At 49.2% G+C, this 16,754-nt stretch overlaps 1 protein-coding gene across 2 annotated transcripts in view; it reads right to left on the bottom strand.

Annotated features, from left to right (window-relative positions):
- The window catches only part of FUBP3 (far upstream element binding protein 3), a 43,394-nt gene extending 30,845 nt beyond the window's left edge, over positions 1 to 12,549 (bottom strand). For both annotated transcript variants that reach the window (XM_090274904.1, XM_090274905.1), the window contains exons 1-2: positions 12,377 to 12,549; positions 3,163 to 3,268 (exon numbers count right to left, since the gene is read on the bottom strand). In XM_090274904.1, coding sequence (XP_090131030.1) covers positions 3,163 to 3,268; positions 12,377 to 12,460 — 190 coding nt within the window. In that variant the 5' untranslated portion in view covers positions 12,461 to 12,549. The remainder of the gene's footprint in view (positions 1 to 3,162; positions 3,269 to 12,376) is intronic.
- Positions 12,550 to 16,754: the final 4,205 nt, after the last annotated feature.

Below are 16,754 nucleotides of genomic sequence, written 5' to 3'. Positions count from 1 at the left end.
GAACAGGAGACGAGAGAAGACAGAGGCTGGGTGGCACCTGAGTGAGGCACTGAAGGAAGTCAAAAGACAAGCGTGAGGACCGGCTTCTAGGAGGAAGTCTTACCTATCAGTTCTGAGACCTGTGGGCTGAATAGGAACCAGCCCGGTCAGGAGCTGGGATGGGGGCATGTTTCTGGAAGAGCAAAGAGAAGAAACAGATGACCAGGCTGCTGCGGAGTGCTGAGGGGCAGGTGTGTGACGGCGGGCCCGGCTGGGCCTCCCCGGTCACTGGGACCTGCCGCGGGTCTCAGAGCGGCGCGACGAGCTGGTCAGCCTGGCCCCAGCGGGGCGTGCGTTAAGTCCTGGATGGAACAGCTGCCACACCCGAGGCCAGCAGGGAGGCTCTAGCACCTCAAAGACTGTTAGGAAGCGTGGGTGCCAAGGGCGAAGACGCGCCTAGTTAGTGGCGTGACCCAGAGCTGGCGGGCAGGGCGCCGGGCTCCACGCGCACAACTGCCTGGGCACACGAGCCGGGCAAACCCCTTCCTGCCTTGGGAACAGCTCTTTCCCCCGTTTCACAGCCCAGCACCTGTTCTAACCCCCCCATTCACATACTTGTTTGAACACCTCACTGTGCAGAATAAGACCCCGTTAAGGTTCTTTCTGGTCGCTGTCAGAGCTGAAGTACTTTCAAACAGACCGAGGTAACACCTCCAACAACTTCGAGGGGGCTGAACGTGAACCTCCTAAAGGTTAAAGAACCCAAATTCACAGAAGAGTTAGAAAGTTCACATTGCTAAAGACGTGATCTGAACTTCCGTCAAAAGCACGCGAGCCAAACCAAACAAACGCACACAAACTGCCAGCCTCTGGAAGTCTTTACTGCCAAGAGAGAAGTGGCGGAGCTCCTGCTGCCGCCGTCTCTGCTTTCCCAAGCTTCACCTCACCAACGGCAACGCTGTGGGCCCTAGAGAGCGAGCGGTAAACACGGGCACCTTCCTCCACAGGATCTGTTTATTCGCATATTTATTCAGCAGAGCAGATCCGGGGGCCCAGCGACCGTATCCGGTCAGATGACAGCTCACCAGAGTGGCAGGCCCCACTGCCCAGGTTCCCCTGAGCCCAATGGCAAACCCCAAGTTCTCCAAGTGGAGACCAACTTGGAAAAAAAAATGTGTTATTTAAATGGGGCTCAAAGGCAGAGGATTAACTTCATCAACCTGGAATGGCTAATGTAAAACGCCTCAGACCGTTCTTGCTTTTCAAACACAGTCGGCGGGGAAGCCCCAGGCACGCAGGGGGGCCAGGACCCCGAGCAGGCTGTCCCAGACCCTCCTACTGCAGGCAGGCTTACTATTTAGAAGAAGGAGAGGAACTGCGTTCATTTTCTGATTATAAGGACTTAGTCCCCAAAAGGCAGATAAAAAAAAAAATCGTGGTTCTCAAAAATGAGGTAAACATACAAAATATGATAATGGACTGAAGCTTCAAATGAGAACCTGGACTTCATGGTGCTGTGCTAATTACAGCTTCTAGCTGCCTGGGTCTCTTCATCAGTAAGTTCACAGCCTTTTGCTCATTCCTCTCAAACGGATATGCCCCGGATTACTGGGAGAAAGAAGTCTGCAAAAGGCCAGGGGTTTCATTTGCAAATATTCTCGCATTCCCATGCAAAGGCCCCCGTGAATACCCTTCCCTGCGTACAGCCTCACACTTCGAGGAAAACAAGGCCGAGAGCTGTGAAGTGTATTGATCTGGATTTCTGGAAACCATGGGCCAGAGAGACTGTCCATTAACGAGATACGTGTTCAGGGCCAGAAAACTTAGCTCTCCTTTTCTCCTGATGTCCCACAGGAGGAACAGAGGCATAATTGTCCTCAAAAGGTAAAAGCTTCCCACTAAGGCAAAAATGCAGATAATGCCATTAGTCATATCTGGTCTAAGACATCGCTAATCCAGCCCAATAAGAAAGACCATGGGGTACCGTCTGCAGCGGTGGTCTAGTGGCCGTCTCGGGGCCAGCGGCCTGGAGCACACTTCCTACATGTGTGATCACAAACGTGAGAAGTTCTTTAAACGGACAAGAACTTTTATACCCAAATGTTACCCCCTTAAAGTCTTCACAGTGTGAGCCTACACAATTATTCCAAAACGGTTCCCACATCTGAAAATAATGGCACTCTCCTCTTTTAGAATCCCCAAGGAAACCAGAGAAATCAGTCAGGCCCAATTTCATTTTTTACTATGTATATAAAAACATGCACTTTTTTGGAAAAGGAGACTACAGAATATACACTGTTGTACACCTTGATTTTTTCACGTAATAATATATCGCACCCAGTGTCATCCCAATAAATTCAATAAAAAGGGAAAGAAGAATCTATCACGGAAATATGTACACACGTTCACGGTTGGATTCCTGGCTGGATGCAGACAGGCTGGCAGGCCAGAAAGAGAGGACACTGGCCCACCTACTATGAATATTCATGGGCCATCGAGTGTGTCTGAAATTCCTTTCACACCTGGCGGAAGGCAACACAAGATAAAGGCAGGCCAAGCTCTGCAGAAAAACATCGGAGAGACACTCTGCCAGGGTGCTGGGGCCAGGCACTTCTTATTGGTCTCAAATGTGGGGGGGAGGGGTGCGGGGCGGGGGGGGTTGGAGCATATAAACAAACCAAGAAAGTAACGAATGAATGGAAGAACCACCTTCTCTAGAAAGAGACGGTCATAAACGGGAATGCTGAAAAACCAGCAGGCAGGCCTGGAAAGACCTCCATGCCCCTTTTCCTTTCTTTAAGCTCAAGGTGTAGCCCCAGCTTCCTCAGCCCGCGCACCAGAACCTAGCATTTCTTTGGTGAAAAGTGGGAACTTTAATTCCTACATGTGTACTGGAAAAACGGGGGCTAAATCCAGCAAAACTGTCAAAGGAAGCCCCCCACGCTGATGCTCCAAGGCCACGTCTCTCCCCGAGAGCCCAGCCGAAAAGACCCATGTCGGCAAGGCAGGAAGGGCCGCACCGAGGAACAGCGGCTGAGAAGCCACCCTCAGCACCCCCCCGCCCCCGGCCCTCTCCCAGCGGTGCGGGAGGTCGCTCTTGGGGCAACGGTCAGCACCGAAGCCGCCAGCCCAACAGACGCGTTCCCTGCCCCCGGAAAGGCACGGGCGTCCGCGACAACTTACCTCCGTCGTCCACGGGCCGCTTCTGCGCTCCATAGCCATACACGGAGGGGTCCACGAGAGGGGCGGAGTTATTCAAGTGAGGCATGGAATCAATTTTAGCAGCAATCTACAGGAAGAAGCAGATTGAAAAATTCAGGAACAAATCAGGGCTCCGTGTTTGCTCAGATGCGACGACTCCTTAGGGGGGTCCCCATCCTGTTAGTCCTGATGTCTGTGTAAGGGGCGATGCGCTCTACAGAGAGATGGAACCCTGCGCTGCTCTTCCCGGACGTGTCTGAGCAGGGGCAGGACGCACGTGACCACTGGTCCAGACTAGGCAGAAGGGCTCCGCGCAGGAGCAAGTGAGGTCAGCTCTGAGAGGTTTCAACTTTTAACACTGATTATCAGTTAAAGAACAGCACAGCTACTAAAAACTCCCCCCCAGAAACCAATGCTGCATAGAACTTCTTATCCACTTTGTTCTCATTAGAAAAAGTGGCCTTCATATAAATCAACACTGTCATTTAATCAAAAGGAAAGTCTTTAACGGCAGTTCTGAGTTTCTCACAATTTTCCCAGAAGTCTGAGACCTTCTGGGACCAACAGAAAGATAAATTTCCTTAAACAAACCACCAGAGAGAGTCTTGCAAACCCAAGGCAAGATTTGAGTGTCAGGTATGCTGGGGTCAGGCCTGGCCCCTTTCATGCACTAGTTCTGTGATGCTGGGCAAGTCCCTTTCTTCTCTGCTTACCATCCTCTGGGTATCATGCCATGGGTGTAACGCTGCAGGCTCCATGGTTTTTGAAAAGATAACAATATACTCCGAACACAAAAAGCTTTACACCCATGGCTGTAAAACCAGGCAGTTCACCCGGCAAATGTTGGCCACCTACTATGTGCTGGGCTGCTCCAGGCACCAGGGTTCCTGCGTGAACAAGAGTAACCACTGCTCTCTGCAGTGGGCGGCCGTGGGGAGTCCCAGGTACACAATAAACTGACCGTTTCAGCTGGCAGTAAGCACGGTGCTAGTAAGATGATGACATAGGGAGCGTGCTTAGGAGCGCTACCTTAAACAGGGCAGTCAGGGCAGGCCACTGGGAGGTGACACCTAACCTGAGACCTAATGATGAGCAGGAGCTGGCTCTCCAAAACCCCGAGGAAGAGCTGTCCAGGCAGAAGAAACTGTGTGTACAAAGGCCCCGAGGCAGGAGCAAGCCTGGCAGGTGTAAGCCTGAAAGAGAAGCGAATGCCCTCCGAGTGGAAGGAACAGATGTGTCAGTCCACCCGGGCTTGCAGGTCCTGGTGCGGGGCCTGTGGGTCTTACAGGCAGGGTGGTCGGAAGCACCTGCAGGCTTCTAAGGGAAGTGACATGCCGATGAGCCGTTAAAGATCTCCTCGGACAAGGCAAACAGGGCACCAGAGTAGGAGCACCACTTAGGGGATATATTCTCGGCCAGGGGTAAGCAAACCATGCTTGGAGAATCACCTGCTTTTGTAAGGAAAGCTTTCTCAGACAAAGCCACACCCACCTGTTACTGTTAGGGAGTTGCACAGAGACCATACAGTGTGCAAAGCCACGCACACGCACGCACACACACACACACAAATTTACTACGTGGACCTTTAAAGAAAAATTCTGCCAATCCCTGTCTAGGCTAGAGATGATGGTAGCCTAGATGGCTGCTTGTTTAAAAGCGTTATTTTAAGTAAACAATTAAAATACTAAGACTGCTGATAAAAACCCCCGCCTCCCATGTCCGAGCCAGTCTCTCGGGGCAAGTGGCTGTTCGCCCTTAAAGAAAATGCTGCACACAGACATCTTGCTAGCAGCATTCTACCACCCAACTGCAATCCTGTTCCCCATTTGTGTTTTGGATAAGCTTGTCGAGCCTGGCTACTCACTTCAGATGCAAAAGCAAGCGCTCAGGTGGCAAAGCAGGTGGGTGAAAAAGGGGAGTACCCTGCCAAGGGGCTTGTGCCTCATGGAGACCCTTTCGTCTGCCCTCACATTGCAACTAAGCGCTCTGAACAGTAGCTGCTTAAGGGAAGTAGGGGGCTTTCTCAGTTCACGGCACAGGCCCTAAAGCAAAGAAAACCATGGCCGCTCCAGTCATCTGAAAGCGTGACCTTGAGCCCTGGCGGGGCGCTCAGTGGGTCAGCGCATCGTGCCGTACACAGGGCTGCGGGTTCCATCCCCGGCCAGGGCACATCCAGGAACCAGCCGACAGATGCATAAGCAAGTGGAGCAACAGATCGATGTTTCTCTCTCTTTCTCTCCGCCCCTTCCTCTCTATCTATAAAATCAATAAAGTAAAAAATGATTTTAAAAAATGAAAGCATGACCTTGAGGGGCCTCTGCTACCAATTTCCTACCACTTCAGCGACTTTTCCCCTTCAGTGGTAGGTGGGGAAGAGAATGAGTTCGCTCACTAGCGGTGCTATTTTAAGCGCAGTGAAAGGCGAAACAGAATTCAGCATGAGAGAATTCATTTAGCCCCCGCTGCCAGCGGTGCGCGGAAATGCGGAGGCAGGGAGCACTGGATCAGGAGTCAGTCAGAGTGGGGGTCTCCAGCCAGCTCTTCAGTGTATGACCTTGGGCAAGACCCTCAGTGGCCTTGCTCCTCGGCGTACACACCTGTAAAATGCAGGGACAACGAAGCCAGTGTTTTCCAAAGAGGGATACACAGGCGACCGGGAGGCGCATGCGTGAATACATGTTTCTTACAGTTACCTTCAATGCATGGCAGAGGTTTTCACTCACATTGCTTTAGTTTCTTTTTGAAAAATATCTCAAGTAAATCTAACTTTTAAAATGATTGAATGATTTGTGTGATATGGCGAATATCACAAAGGTGGATCACAAATTACTTAAGTTCATAAACATGGCAATTAATTATTCCCAGAGCACACTTTTAGGGCTGAGATTCTCTGACGACAGGTTTTGTAATCAATGTAGTTCACCCTATAAATCGAAATAGGAAGCTGTGACTATTTCCACAACTTCACACTTATTAGAACTCCACACTGAATGGAAATAGGCAAAGCCATCAAGGGCCATCAAGCTGCCCACGCGCCATGTCTGCGCTGTAAATAAAGCTACTGCTAACCCCCTGTGCACCCAGCAAGCAGAGGTGAGAGCTCACGCCACCCGGGAAGCGGGAACCCCGCTTGCTTCCCTGGAACCCCTGCCTACCGTCACCCTGAGGGGCCTCGCTGGGGCCCTGGAGAACGCACAGGCTGGACTACGTGGCCAGAGCAGCCGAGCTGGGGGCTAAGAGGAGCCGCAGAGGCAGGGTCTGGACTCGTGGTGCTCAGGGCAAGTCCTGGTTCTGCACCCCACTGCCTGGCAGGTCACCGTGGAGAGCGGTAAGTCGGTGTACACACTGCGCGCTCCATGAAGGCCTGCCGGTGCCTTCAGTTAACCCTCCCAGGACCTTCCAGAGTGGCTCCTGTTCTCACCCCATGGGGCGTGGAGCCTGCCTGGAACTGCCGCCAAGAGGATGACGAGGTGACTGTAAGGCACCAGGACAAGGCCAGGCACATGGTAAGAAACAAGAAGTGTTTGCTATTTTAACCTTTACTGAAGAATAACGGAGAGTCCCTGGGGACGTTTTCAGCTCAATGAAGCCTCATGTACTGCAAGGCCTGTGCGACTAGCGTCCAGGCCCAGAAAGAGAACATCCTCGGCACCCCGGGAGCCGGCCTCGGGCCCCTTCAGTAACGCCCCAGCCCCACCTCCCGAAAGGAACCTCCTGAACTCTAACACTAGCTATTACCACCATCACGGTCTTCATTTTACACAATGAAACGGAGGCTTAAAGAAGGCAGGTGACCTGCTCGGTGACTAAGCTAGTAAGCGGTAGAACCAGAACTTGAACTCAGATCATCTGAACCCAAACTTAATAACTGCTTCACTGTACTTCCCGCTGGGAATTTGGTGGCCATGAAATGAGAGAACACATATGGAAGTTCTTGCCTGGCACCACGCCTAACACAGGCTCAACCAATGTGGCTCTAGCTGTCATCAGAGAAGGGTCCCGACTGACCCTGCCCTGTTTACTGGCATTAGCCGAAGCAAGGGATTCTAGATGCCAGTCAAGACAGGTATCAGCTCTCCGTAGTAGCTTTTCCTGACAACATCATGCTCCCCACATTTGGGGAGAATTAAATACTCCCCGAGAAAGTGACTGGTTTACTGTCTCCTTGCTATAGGAAGCTCTTTGAAGAGTGGACCTGTTTCTAACACCTTGGTACCCCAAGGACAAAGATTCCTTAACTAGGAGCTCCAAGGGCTCAGCTTTAGACCATCCTGAATTTATAGACAAAACTATTAAATATTTTTGGGGAAAGGGTCAAAGTTTTCAAGAGTCTTTTTTTATTCCAAAAAACTTAAAAGAACTTCCCTAATGCAGAGCAAAGTACTTGGCACATTGAGGTACTCATTAAACATTTGCTAAATTTAAAGTGGATATACAGAGAAGCTCCCCTGTAGGCCACACACTAAGATGACCAGCTGAAGCTGTAAGCTGCTCCAGCTGGGGTTCCCCCACCAAAGGCCCTCAACGTGACATGTCCATTAGTTTTCTCCCCTCCATTCCATCCAACTTCACCAGCCTTCCATGCTTTGCAGAAAAATTCCGCTGGCATCTCACTGAAATGGAAAACTACCCAACTACCTCTGCAAAGGAACCAAGGCCTTCATAGAGTGCAGAAGACATGGGTCCAAGGACTATGCATAGGTGGTTATTTGTGTGCCTCTGAGAAAACTGCTTCATCTCCCTTTGGCTTATTTTCAAATATAAAATGAGAAGCATAACCTTCGTCCGGAAGATCACACCTGGTTGTTGTGAAGATCTAATCCACAGTAAGACAAAACTAGCTGCAAATTTGTCTTAGTTAGCTCTGCGCTGTGTCTGCATCCAGCAAGAAGCCTTGGATTCAGCAGATCCTCCAATCCTGGCAGGTAATCTGGATCACATCACTGCTCCCATTAACACTGCTCAGTCTTGCAAGTGATCTGTTATCATCTGGCTTCGGGAAAGTGTGGTTCATGCCTCCAAAAGAAGTACTGACTATTCTTTCCCGAGTGTCTTCCTGACAAGACTCAAAGCGCCAAACGTTTTCATGGGGGATGGTTCTTCAGAGTAAAAGGACTGCACAGAAAAGCTGGGGAGAGGGAAGTCCTTAATGCCATCCAAAGAGCCTCTGAACTGGGGTGAAACAACATACAAAGAAACTAATTTTACCACAGGCTGATTGATACGAATAAGAGTCAAGTTCCTACAGCATCTTATCATTGTAACAAAATGACACTGAATGAAAACTTTTTTTTTTTTTTTAGGACCTGCTGTATATTACAAAGTAGAAGAACCAAAATAATAAGGCAAAAAAGGTTCTTCTCAAATCCTGCTAGATAAAAGCTCTGAATGGTCATGGGCTTAAAGGGACTGCTGAGATACCCTAGCTCAACATTCCCCCAAGTTTGATCCACAGAATGGGATTTGGTTTTATGAAAGGAGGGTAAGAAGGGACCTAACTTCAGGATATTTACAATGCACATCCCAAACCACTGCAGGTCTTAATGTACATGAGCATTTTAAAGACAATGAGAAGTCTTGCAGCAAAGAAGCCACGTCACCTTTATTTAACCCTGCAGTCCCCAAATTTATCTGCCCATGAGCCCTTTTCCATGGGTGATATAAGTATTAACAGCTTGCAGATCAAATGTTGGGAAAGGCTAACCTAGCCCAAGGTCGCTAACCTAGCCCAAGGTCACGTAGCTGCTTGCAGGAGATTTAGATTGCCCAACTCTCCACCCAGAGTGTTTCCCATTATAATTGCAAACAACAGCTAGACCTGTCGGGCCACAACTTCCTTGCAAAGGGGCAGAGCCCCCACCCCCCGAATACAGCCACTGCAAGATGTGCGAGTGGTGCGGCCACACCTCTCCCAGAGAAGCTAGACATCTCCCTTTTTACGGGGACTCACTCGGGTCTCTAAGGGTTGGCCCTGTGTGGGTCAGACGAAGCAAGCCTGCGGGCTGCTGTGAGCCCCCCCCAACCCCCCAGCCCATGGGCCCCCCTCTTGGAGGACACTGCTCTGGGCAAATTTCTACCTACAAATAACCGGGACCTCAGAGGAAACCAAAGTCTGGCAATAAACAGGGGCTGTCCAGCGTTGAGAGGGAGATAAAGAAGTCTCAGCTGAAATCGAGAAAGGCCTTAAGAGGCACATGTACTGTTCATTTAGTGCCTCCCTTCCAACGGCAAACCTGCAGCTCAGCACGGCCGTGACAATGTGACGACATCACCAAAACCCTTTAACAGGGGCTGGCTCTTTGCAGGGTACGTTCCTGGGTCCCCTCAAAGATGCAGAAGAAGCCCACAGATTTCCTGTAGATAGTGGTTTTCTTCAAGCTAAAGTGAGTACACACGCCGGGGCGAGTCCCAAGTGAAGTGACCGGAGCTGGTCCCCACTGATCTCAGTGGGGTGTCACTCACAAGAGGCGGGCATTCAGCACACTTGGCTTTACAAGCCAGAAGCGTCATATACCAAGCAAGCACAGGCGGTATCTCTCAGGCAGTACCCGATGGCTAATGAACACAGGCTTTCTGGAAACATTCTTACATGGTTAGAAAACTAAATAAAACAGATTTTTATCTATTCATCCGGTCTCCACAAGGTCCCCTTGTAACCCAGACAGGGTAGAGGTGCAGTGTAACCATAGAACAGGATGACCTATTTTGGCTTTGAGTCCACATCTCACCCTTATTAAGGTCCTGCCCTCTCTCTATAAACAAGTTGAAGAAATAGTACTTTATTATTTCTAACCTGTCAACCAGCAACGGGAGAACTGAACATGATGGTTGTTTAGTACCCGGCAGCATCAGATACTCATCGATGGCACCGAATCAGGTCACAATCCTACACTTGTGTACTCCTCCACAGAATGGCTGGATTACCCATTTGTGCCAAACACCAGCTGCAACAATCGGCTCTCTTTGTTGAAAAAAGTTCAAAGGCTACACAAGGAGGCTTCTAGATGCCAGGAGGGAAGGTGAGTAGATTACGTGCCGGACTCCAAATACCAGACTTAACAGAAACTGTGGGTTCAAATCCCAGCAGGGTCAACTCAGACGCTATTAAGATTTTCTAGATAACCTGAGCACTAGAAAGCTTCCTGCTCTCTGACGGACTTATGAGGGCCTCGTGCACTGTTGCTGGTGTTTATGAGGATACGTAAGAGGGACGGAAACATTACATGCATAGTCTTTTACTGCCAGCTACTGTTGGGGGAAAATCACATCTGTGCAACATGCTGTGCATACAACGGAGTGGTACAGAGCCACCGCCATCCAGACACCCAGATGAGTAGAGATCCTTTTAGGTTCGTTTTACTATGAGCACACAGTGGGTCTGATTTCTCCCACTGCATTCCTGCCCAATGCAAATCTATAAACAAACCTACAATTACCCACAAACCTGTTTATTTTCTTTAGTTTTTAAAGGCCATCAAATCCTTGGAGAGAGAGTATCGACCTCCAGCCGTTAATATTCAGAAGCAATACACTGACAGCAGTGTCTCCATCGGGCTTATTACTGCTCCAGTCAATGGCGCATTTCAGAGCTGGGAACATTTCCAATGAAGTTTTCTCTGCTAGGAGCAAACACCACTGCTTCCACAATCCACAGTAGGTCAGCACTTAACTGAGGGTCTCCCTCCCTCTTGAGCAGGTTGTCCAAGAATACGAGTTCAACCACTGGCTCAAGAGAAGCAGAAAGTCTTCTCAATGGTTCAAAATTCATTTTATGTTCAACCACAGGCCTTCTGCAAACTGAGGATCTGAGCTCTTTAGGGTAGTGACTCTAAGTCTTCCTGGATACAGAAGGCCAACACGGTTGAGTGTCACACATCGGCACAGAGTGAAAGCCATTACATGTTAGCAGCCCGGGAGAAACAAGGGTCTGGACCCCGGAGCGTTAGAGCAGCGTACCGCGCCGGCAAGCAGGGTGCTGGAAGGGGAGCAGGATGGCATGTTCATCCATCACAGCCACTGGCTGGCTCTGAGGTCTAAGTAAGATGGAGACTCACTACGGTACTGGCTGGTGCCTAGGCAGTAAGTAACAAGTCACCGGGTCAAGTTTTGGGTGGAACCACAGGTTTGGAAAGTTCTGGGATCCAACATAAATGTCTACAGGAGCATCAGTGTGAAAACGAAAAGTCAGTATCTGGGAAGCAGGTAGGGTTCCCGCCCCTGGAATACTGGAAAGAGATGGAAAGACCGTATCTTCACGGGACCGAGTGGATCTTCTAACACAATGAGTCCTGTGGCTCTCTGGGAGGAATCAAGCAGTAATTAGCTACAGCCCAACCTTTAACGTTTCTGTTAGTGTGCCTACAATTAAAGAGGAAGAGATGATCAATACAAGACCCTCAGCGGCAGCTTGAGTGTTAGAGCCAACTTGTCAGTGAGCTTTCCACGCAGAACGCAAGGATGCGTTCTGTTCAAAGCAGCCCGCCGAAGCCCCATATGGCAGGCCCGGTAGCCGTGCTCCGGGAAAGCTCGCACCCCCTTAGAAATCAGTGAATTTAACTCTGACAAAATGCAGGACGTTGTCAGATGGTAAATTTTCACTGCTGGAATGAGTCCATTATCCCCTTCTCCCCGCGAGATTCCATAAGGAATCTCTACGCCTCGTGGGCCACCCACAGCTACTTAACACCTCCCTCTCTCCCCCTCTCCAAGGGCACCCTCCAAAGTAACAGCCCCCGAACCCCTCCACTCCACCCTCAACGTCCACAAAGTCCGAAGAGGATGTTTTCCAAGCCTTAAGGAGCTGCGGGACCTCAGACAGCCGCCTTCTGTCCACACCCGGGTCCTCACCGTGTGCTCCCCGGTGCCCTCCCCTCGCGAACCTCACGACTCCACGCTCGCTGGCTGCCCCGACGGTCCAGCTCCGGCGTCAGGCGCCGGGGCCAGGCGTCCTGGGCAAACCCTGTCCCAGCGGCTGCAGGCACCTGGAAGACCCGCCCGCCACGCTGGGCCTGGGCCTCGCAGGGGCGCCTCACCTCTCGGCTCCTCCCGGCTGCAGGAGCCCCCAGGAACTGCCAGCCCCGGCTGAGGCGTCAGCCCGAGCTGCCTCCCGACCCCAGACCCGACCCCCTCCTCTCCATCGGGCTCGGCCCGGTCGCGCCTTGGGCTCCGGTGCTCCAGCCGCCGGCCACGCCCGTACCTGCCGGACCCGGTGCAGGGCGTCCACGATGGCATCGGCCTTCATCCCCACCGGAGCGCTCTGCCCCTGCACCAGCTCCGCCATTACCGCCCCCGCCGCCGCTCCGCTACCCCGTCCGGCCTCCCCCTCCGTTTGGGGACCCGTAGCCGGAAAAGGAAAATCGCTCCACTTCCGGCGGAAGGGAAGACGGGACACTGGAAGCTGGAGAAGCCGCGTCTGCGGGGCGGGTCAGGACACGTGACGGCGGTCCGGCCGGAAGTGGGGGGCGGGGCCGCAGGCGCGGGCCCAACGCGGGAGGCCGCCGTCGGGTCTGGACGGACAGGTCGCGGCCCCGCCCACCCTGGACGTGATTTCGCCCAGGTTGGTCGGTGGTGCGGGCACAAGGCTCTCCAGCGTTGACGGTGGCCCGAGGTGTCCGGCTGTCGGCCTGTGGAAGCTGGGAGAAGAGTGACGTGGCCTTCCCAAGAGACAGCCCCCGAGCGGTGCCGGTGCCCTAGGAGCCTGACCCCGGCAGCCCTTCCAGAAACGGCCATTGGTTTGGAAGGTTGGGACTGAGCTCTTGGAAATGGCTCCATGAGGACCCAAAGGGAGGCCGGAGGGCCAAGGACGGCACCACAGAAGTCCGTGCCCCGTGTTGGCAGGGAGTCCCCAGCCCGAGTTTTTGCACCGGAATCAGATCGCTCGAGGATGGGCTAACAGCACCCCTGGGGTTGCCTAGCGACCCAGCTCCGGAAGGACGCTCCCACCGGGAAACCAGCGTGGCTCCTCTTACACTTTACTTCCCCTGGGACTCTCAGGAAGCAGAAAATACCAGGGGGCCATCTTCGTTTCTGCGCCCTTCTAAGTCAAGACTGCCCGTACCGCAAGAGGCTTCTTGGGATGCATAACTTTAAAAAACGGTATAGACGTTTCAAAGCCAGGGAAGGAATCTTAGTGTTGCAACACGCTTTGGCCTTTACGGTGGACCTCAGAAATGAGCTAACGAAGCACCCAGAAAAGAAACACGGCTGAGAGGCTTCTGAACACATCTTGTCGGAGGCAGCTATATGCCAAGGAGTTGGAGTTTAGTGGAGAGCCATGTTGTCAAGCGTTTTATGCCCAACTCGAAGTGAGGAAGGCAGAGACGCACTAAGAAAGGGAAATAAAGAAGTAAAATCCAGTGTGACTTCTTTTGATCGCTTGTGCGAGCATAGTAGGAGAGCTTTGGGTTTGGGGGGGGGGGAAGCGTGAGGACCGACTGGCCAACAATGGAGAGCAGTTAGTCGTTTATTAAAGAATTCACTACTAGACTGAATTTCTTAGGAGCAGAGACTGAGGTCCCCCCCCCCCCCATATCCCTAGAGTTTGGCACATAGTAGGTGCATAAGAAACTTATTTTGAATTAATGCCAAGTTAGAATAATTCCTAGCCAAGGGAAAAGAAAAGAATTTGGCAAAACTGCAATATTAAAGATGATCGCTTTCAGACAAAAATGTTTCAACCCATGTAGGAAAGCGCACAGGGGGCTGTGTTGTCACTGCTGTCAGGAGGCAGGAGCAACACCTGCCAGTTCATGTTTGTGTCCCCGCCTGGGGACCTTGAGCATTTTCCCTTTGCTGCACTTGTGAAAATCAAGGCTATGCCACCAGCCTTCCAGAACAGGGATGGTTTCACTGACCCAATTTTAATGATACTTGTGTTTTGAATATTTTTTAAAATCTCAGGTATGTTTCTCCATCAACTTCCAGCTGATTGTCTCTCTGAGTATAAACAGGGCTGTTGGCCCAAATATAAGGTACATTGAAGTTTGGTCCAAAGATCACAGAATGCCTAAGTCGGAAGACAAGGTTCTGACCAACTTGGGGTACTTCACTTATTTGTTGGGGCCCAGAAGAGGAAGACCACCCAGACTCCTTCAAGTCTGCTGTTAGGTGTTCTACTAACACCCTGGACTTCATCATCTTCATGTTTATCACAACTGCTTTTAAACGGCCATGTCGTTTTTTTGTTTATACTCTCTGTCTGTTCTACTAGAATAAAACCTCTACTGAGACAGGGACCGTGGTAGCCTTTGCCATTGCTCTCCTTGGCACCTGGCACAATGCCTGGCATTTTATTGGCCCTCATCCTGCCCTCACAACCTATCACCTTCCACAGGACTCACCTAACAGCACTGAGCATTCGCATTTCAACGTATGGGTTTTGGTGGACACAACCATTTGGCGTCTAGCAAACGTTGCGTGTTCTTTGTACGCTCTGGATATCTTTTATAAGATATGTGATTTGCCAATATTTTCTTTCAATCTGTAGCTTTTCATTATTTTGAAAAGCAAAACTTTAAAATTTGGATGGAATGCAAGTTATTCTCTTGTAAACCATACTTCTGGTGATTTATCTAATAAGGGAACTGCCTAGTCCAAGGTCACAAAGATTTTTCTCCTCCTTTCTTCTAGAAGTTTTATTGTTTTAGGTGTTATATTTCGGTGTGTGATCCATTTTGAGTTAGCTTTTGCATAAGGTGTGCAGTATGGGCCAAGTTAATTTTATTTTCACGAGACTGTGCATTTGTTTCGCACCAATTGTATAATCACATAGGCGCAGGTCTATTTCTGTGCTCACCAGTGACATTCATGCCTATCTTTTCTCCAGCACCTGCTGTCTTGATTACTGTAGCTTTGTAGTAAATCTTAAAAGTAGGTAGTAGGAGTCCTCTAACTTTATACTTCATCAAAATTGTTTGGCTATTTAAGTTCTCTTAGCAAAACTTTAGCTTGGTGATAGCTACAAAAAAATATCTTATTGAGATTTTGATAGAGATTGTGTTGACTCTATAGATCAGTCTGGGGAAAATTGCTATCTTAGCAAGTCTTGTAATCCATTAATAGTATGTATCTCTGTATTTATTTTGGTTTTCTTTGATTTCTTTCACCGGTGTTTTGCAGTTTTCAGGATAAAGATCCTGAACATATTTTGTTAGATGTAGACCTAAGTTTTTAATGTGTTTTTTTTTGTGTGTGTGTGTGTGTGTATGCTATTGTAAATGACACTTTTAAAATTTTGATTATCAATTGTTCATTACTGGTATATAAAAATAGATTTTTTATATTAAACTTTTATCCTTCAACTTTGTTAAACTCACATTACTTCTAGAGGTGTTGGGGGGGTATCATCTGCAGGTAGAGATAGTTTTATTTCTTCCTTTCCCATTTGTATGTCTTTTACTTTTTCTTGCCTATTGCACTAACGGGACCTCCAACAATATCAGATAAGAGAGGTGAGAGGGTACATCCTTGAAATGTCCCTGATCCCAGGGGAATGGCATTCAGTCTTTTACCCTTATGCGTGACATTAGCTGTACATTTCTTGTAGACATCCTGTATCAAGCTAAGGAATACCTCTTCTGTTCCTAATTAGCTGAGAATCGTTATTGTCAATGAGTGCTGAATTTGGTCACATGCTTTTTCCATATTTATTGAGAGGATAAGTTTTTTTTAAATTTTTTTAGTCTGTTCAGATGGTGAATTACATTGATTGATTTTCAAATGTTGAATCAACCTCTTTCCCATGATAAACCCTACTGAATGGTGATGCCTGTCCCTTGGATTGTGTCCTTTCTGCTGGATTGGATTTGCTAACACAGTGTTCCCTCACTTACCGCGGGTATTACGTTCTAGACCCCCCCGCGGTAGGTGAAAATCCGCGACATAGGAAACTTACATTTATTTTAGTATTTGTATATATATATTTTAAGGTTTTATAAACCCTTCCCACACACTTATAAACCATTCCCAGTCCCTTATTAACCTTTTCCACACTTCTATAAACACTGCTTATGTTCTTAAACATATTCTACACTCTTAAACCTGCGTCACTTTAACAACATACGTATACAGTACCGCAAAATCCCGCGATATAGTGAAAAATCCTCGATAAATAATTAAAAATAATATTTTTAAAAATCCTGCGACACAGTGAGCCCATGATAAGTGAACCGCGATATAGAGAGGGACGGCTGTATTTTGTTGAGCGTTTCTGCATTTATGAGGTATATTGATCTGTAGTTTTCTTTCCTTGTAATGTATTGGTCTGGCTTGGTATCAGGGTAATACTGGCCTCATGCAATGAATTAGAAGGTATTACCTTCTCTATTTCCTGGAAGAGTTTATGTGCGGTTAGTCTTATTACTTCCTTAAACATTTCGTAGAATGTGCTAGCAAAGTCATCTGGGCCTAGAAAGCTTTGCTTGTTTGTGTTCTTGTTGTTATGGTTTGAAGGTTTTAACTATGAATTAGAAAAAAAAAAAATCCAACCTGACAATCTCTGCCCTTTAATTGGTGTCTTAGATCAGTTGCATTTAATGTAATTATTGATTTGCTTTGACATGGGGCTACCAATTTAC

Source organism: Furipterus horrens, unplaced genomic scaffold (assembly GCF_987537825.1).
Source record: "Furipterus horrens unplaced genomic scaffold, mFurHor1.1.pri manual_scaffold_4, whole genome shotgun sequence".
In the NCBI taxonomy this organism is placed as follows: domain Eukaryota; kingdom Metazoa; phylum Chordata; class Mammalia; order Chiroptera; family Furipteridae; genus Furipterus; species Furipterus horrens.
This window is presented reverse-complemented; position numbering and strand designations above follow the sequence as displayed.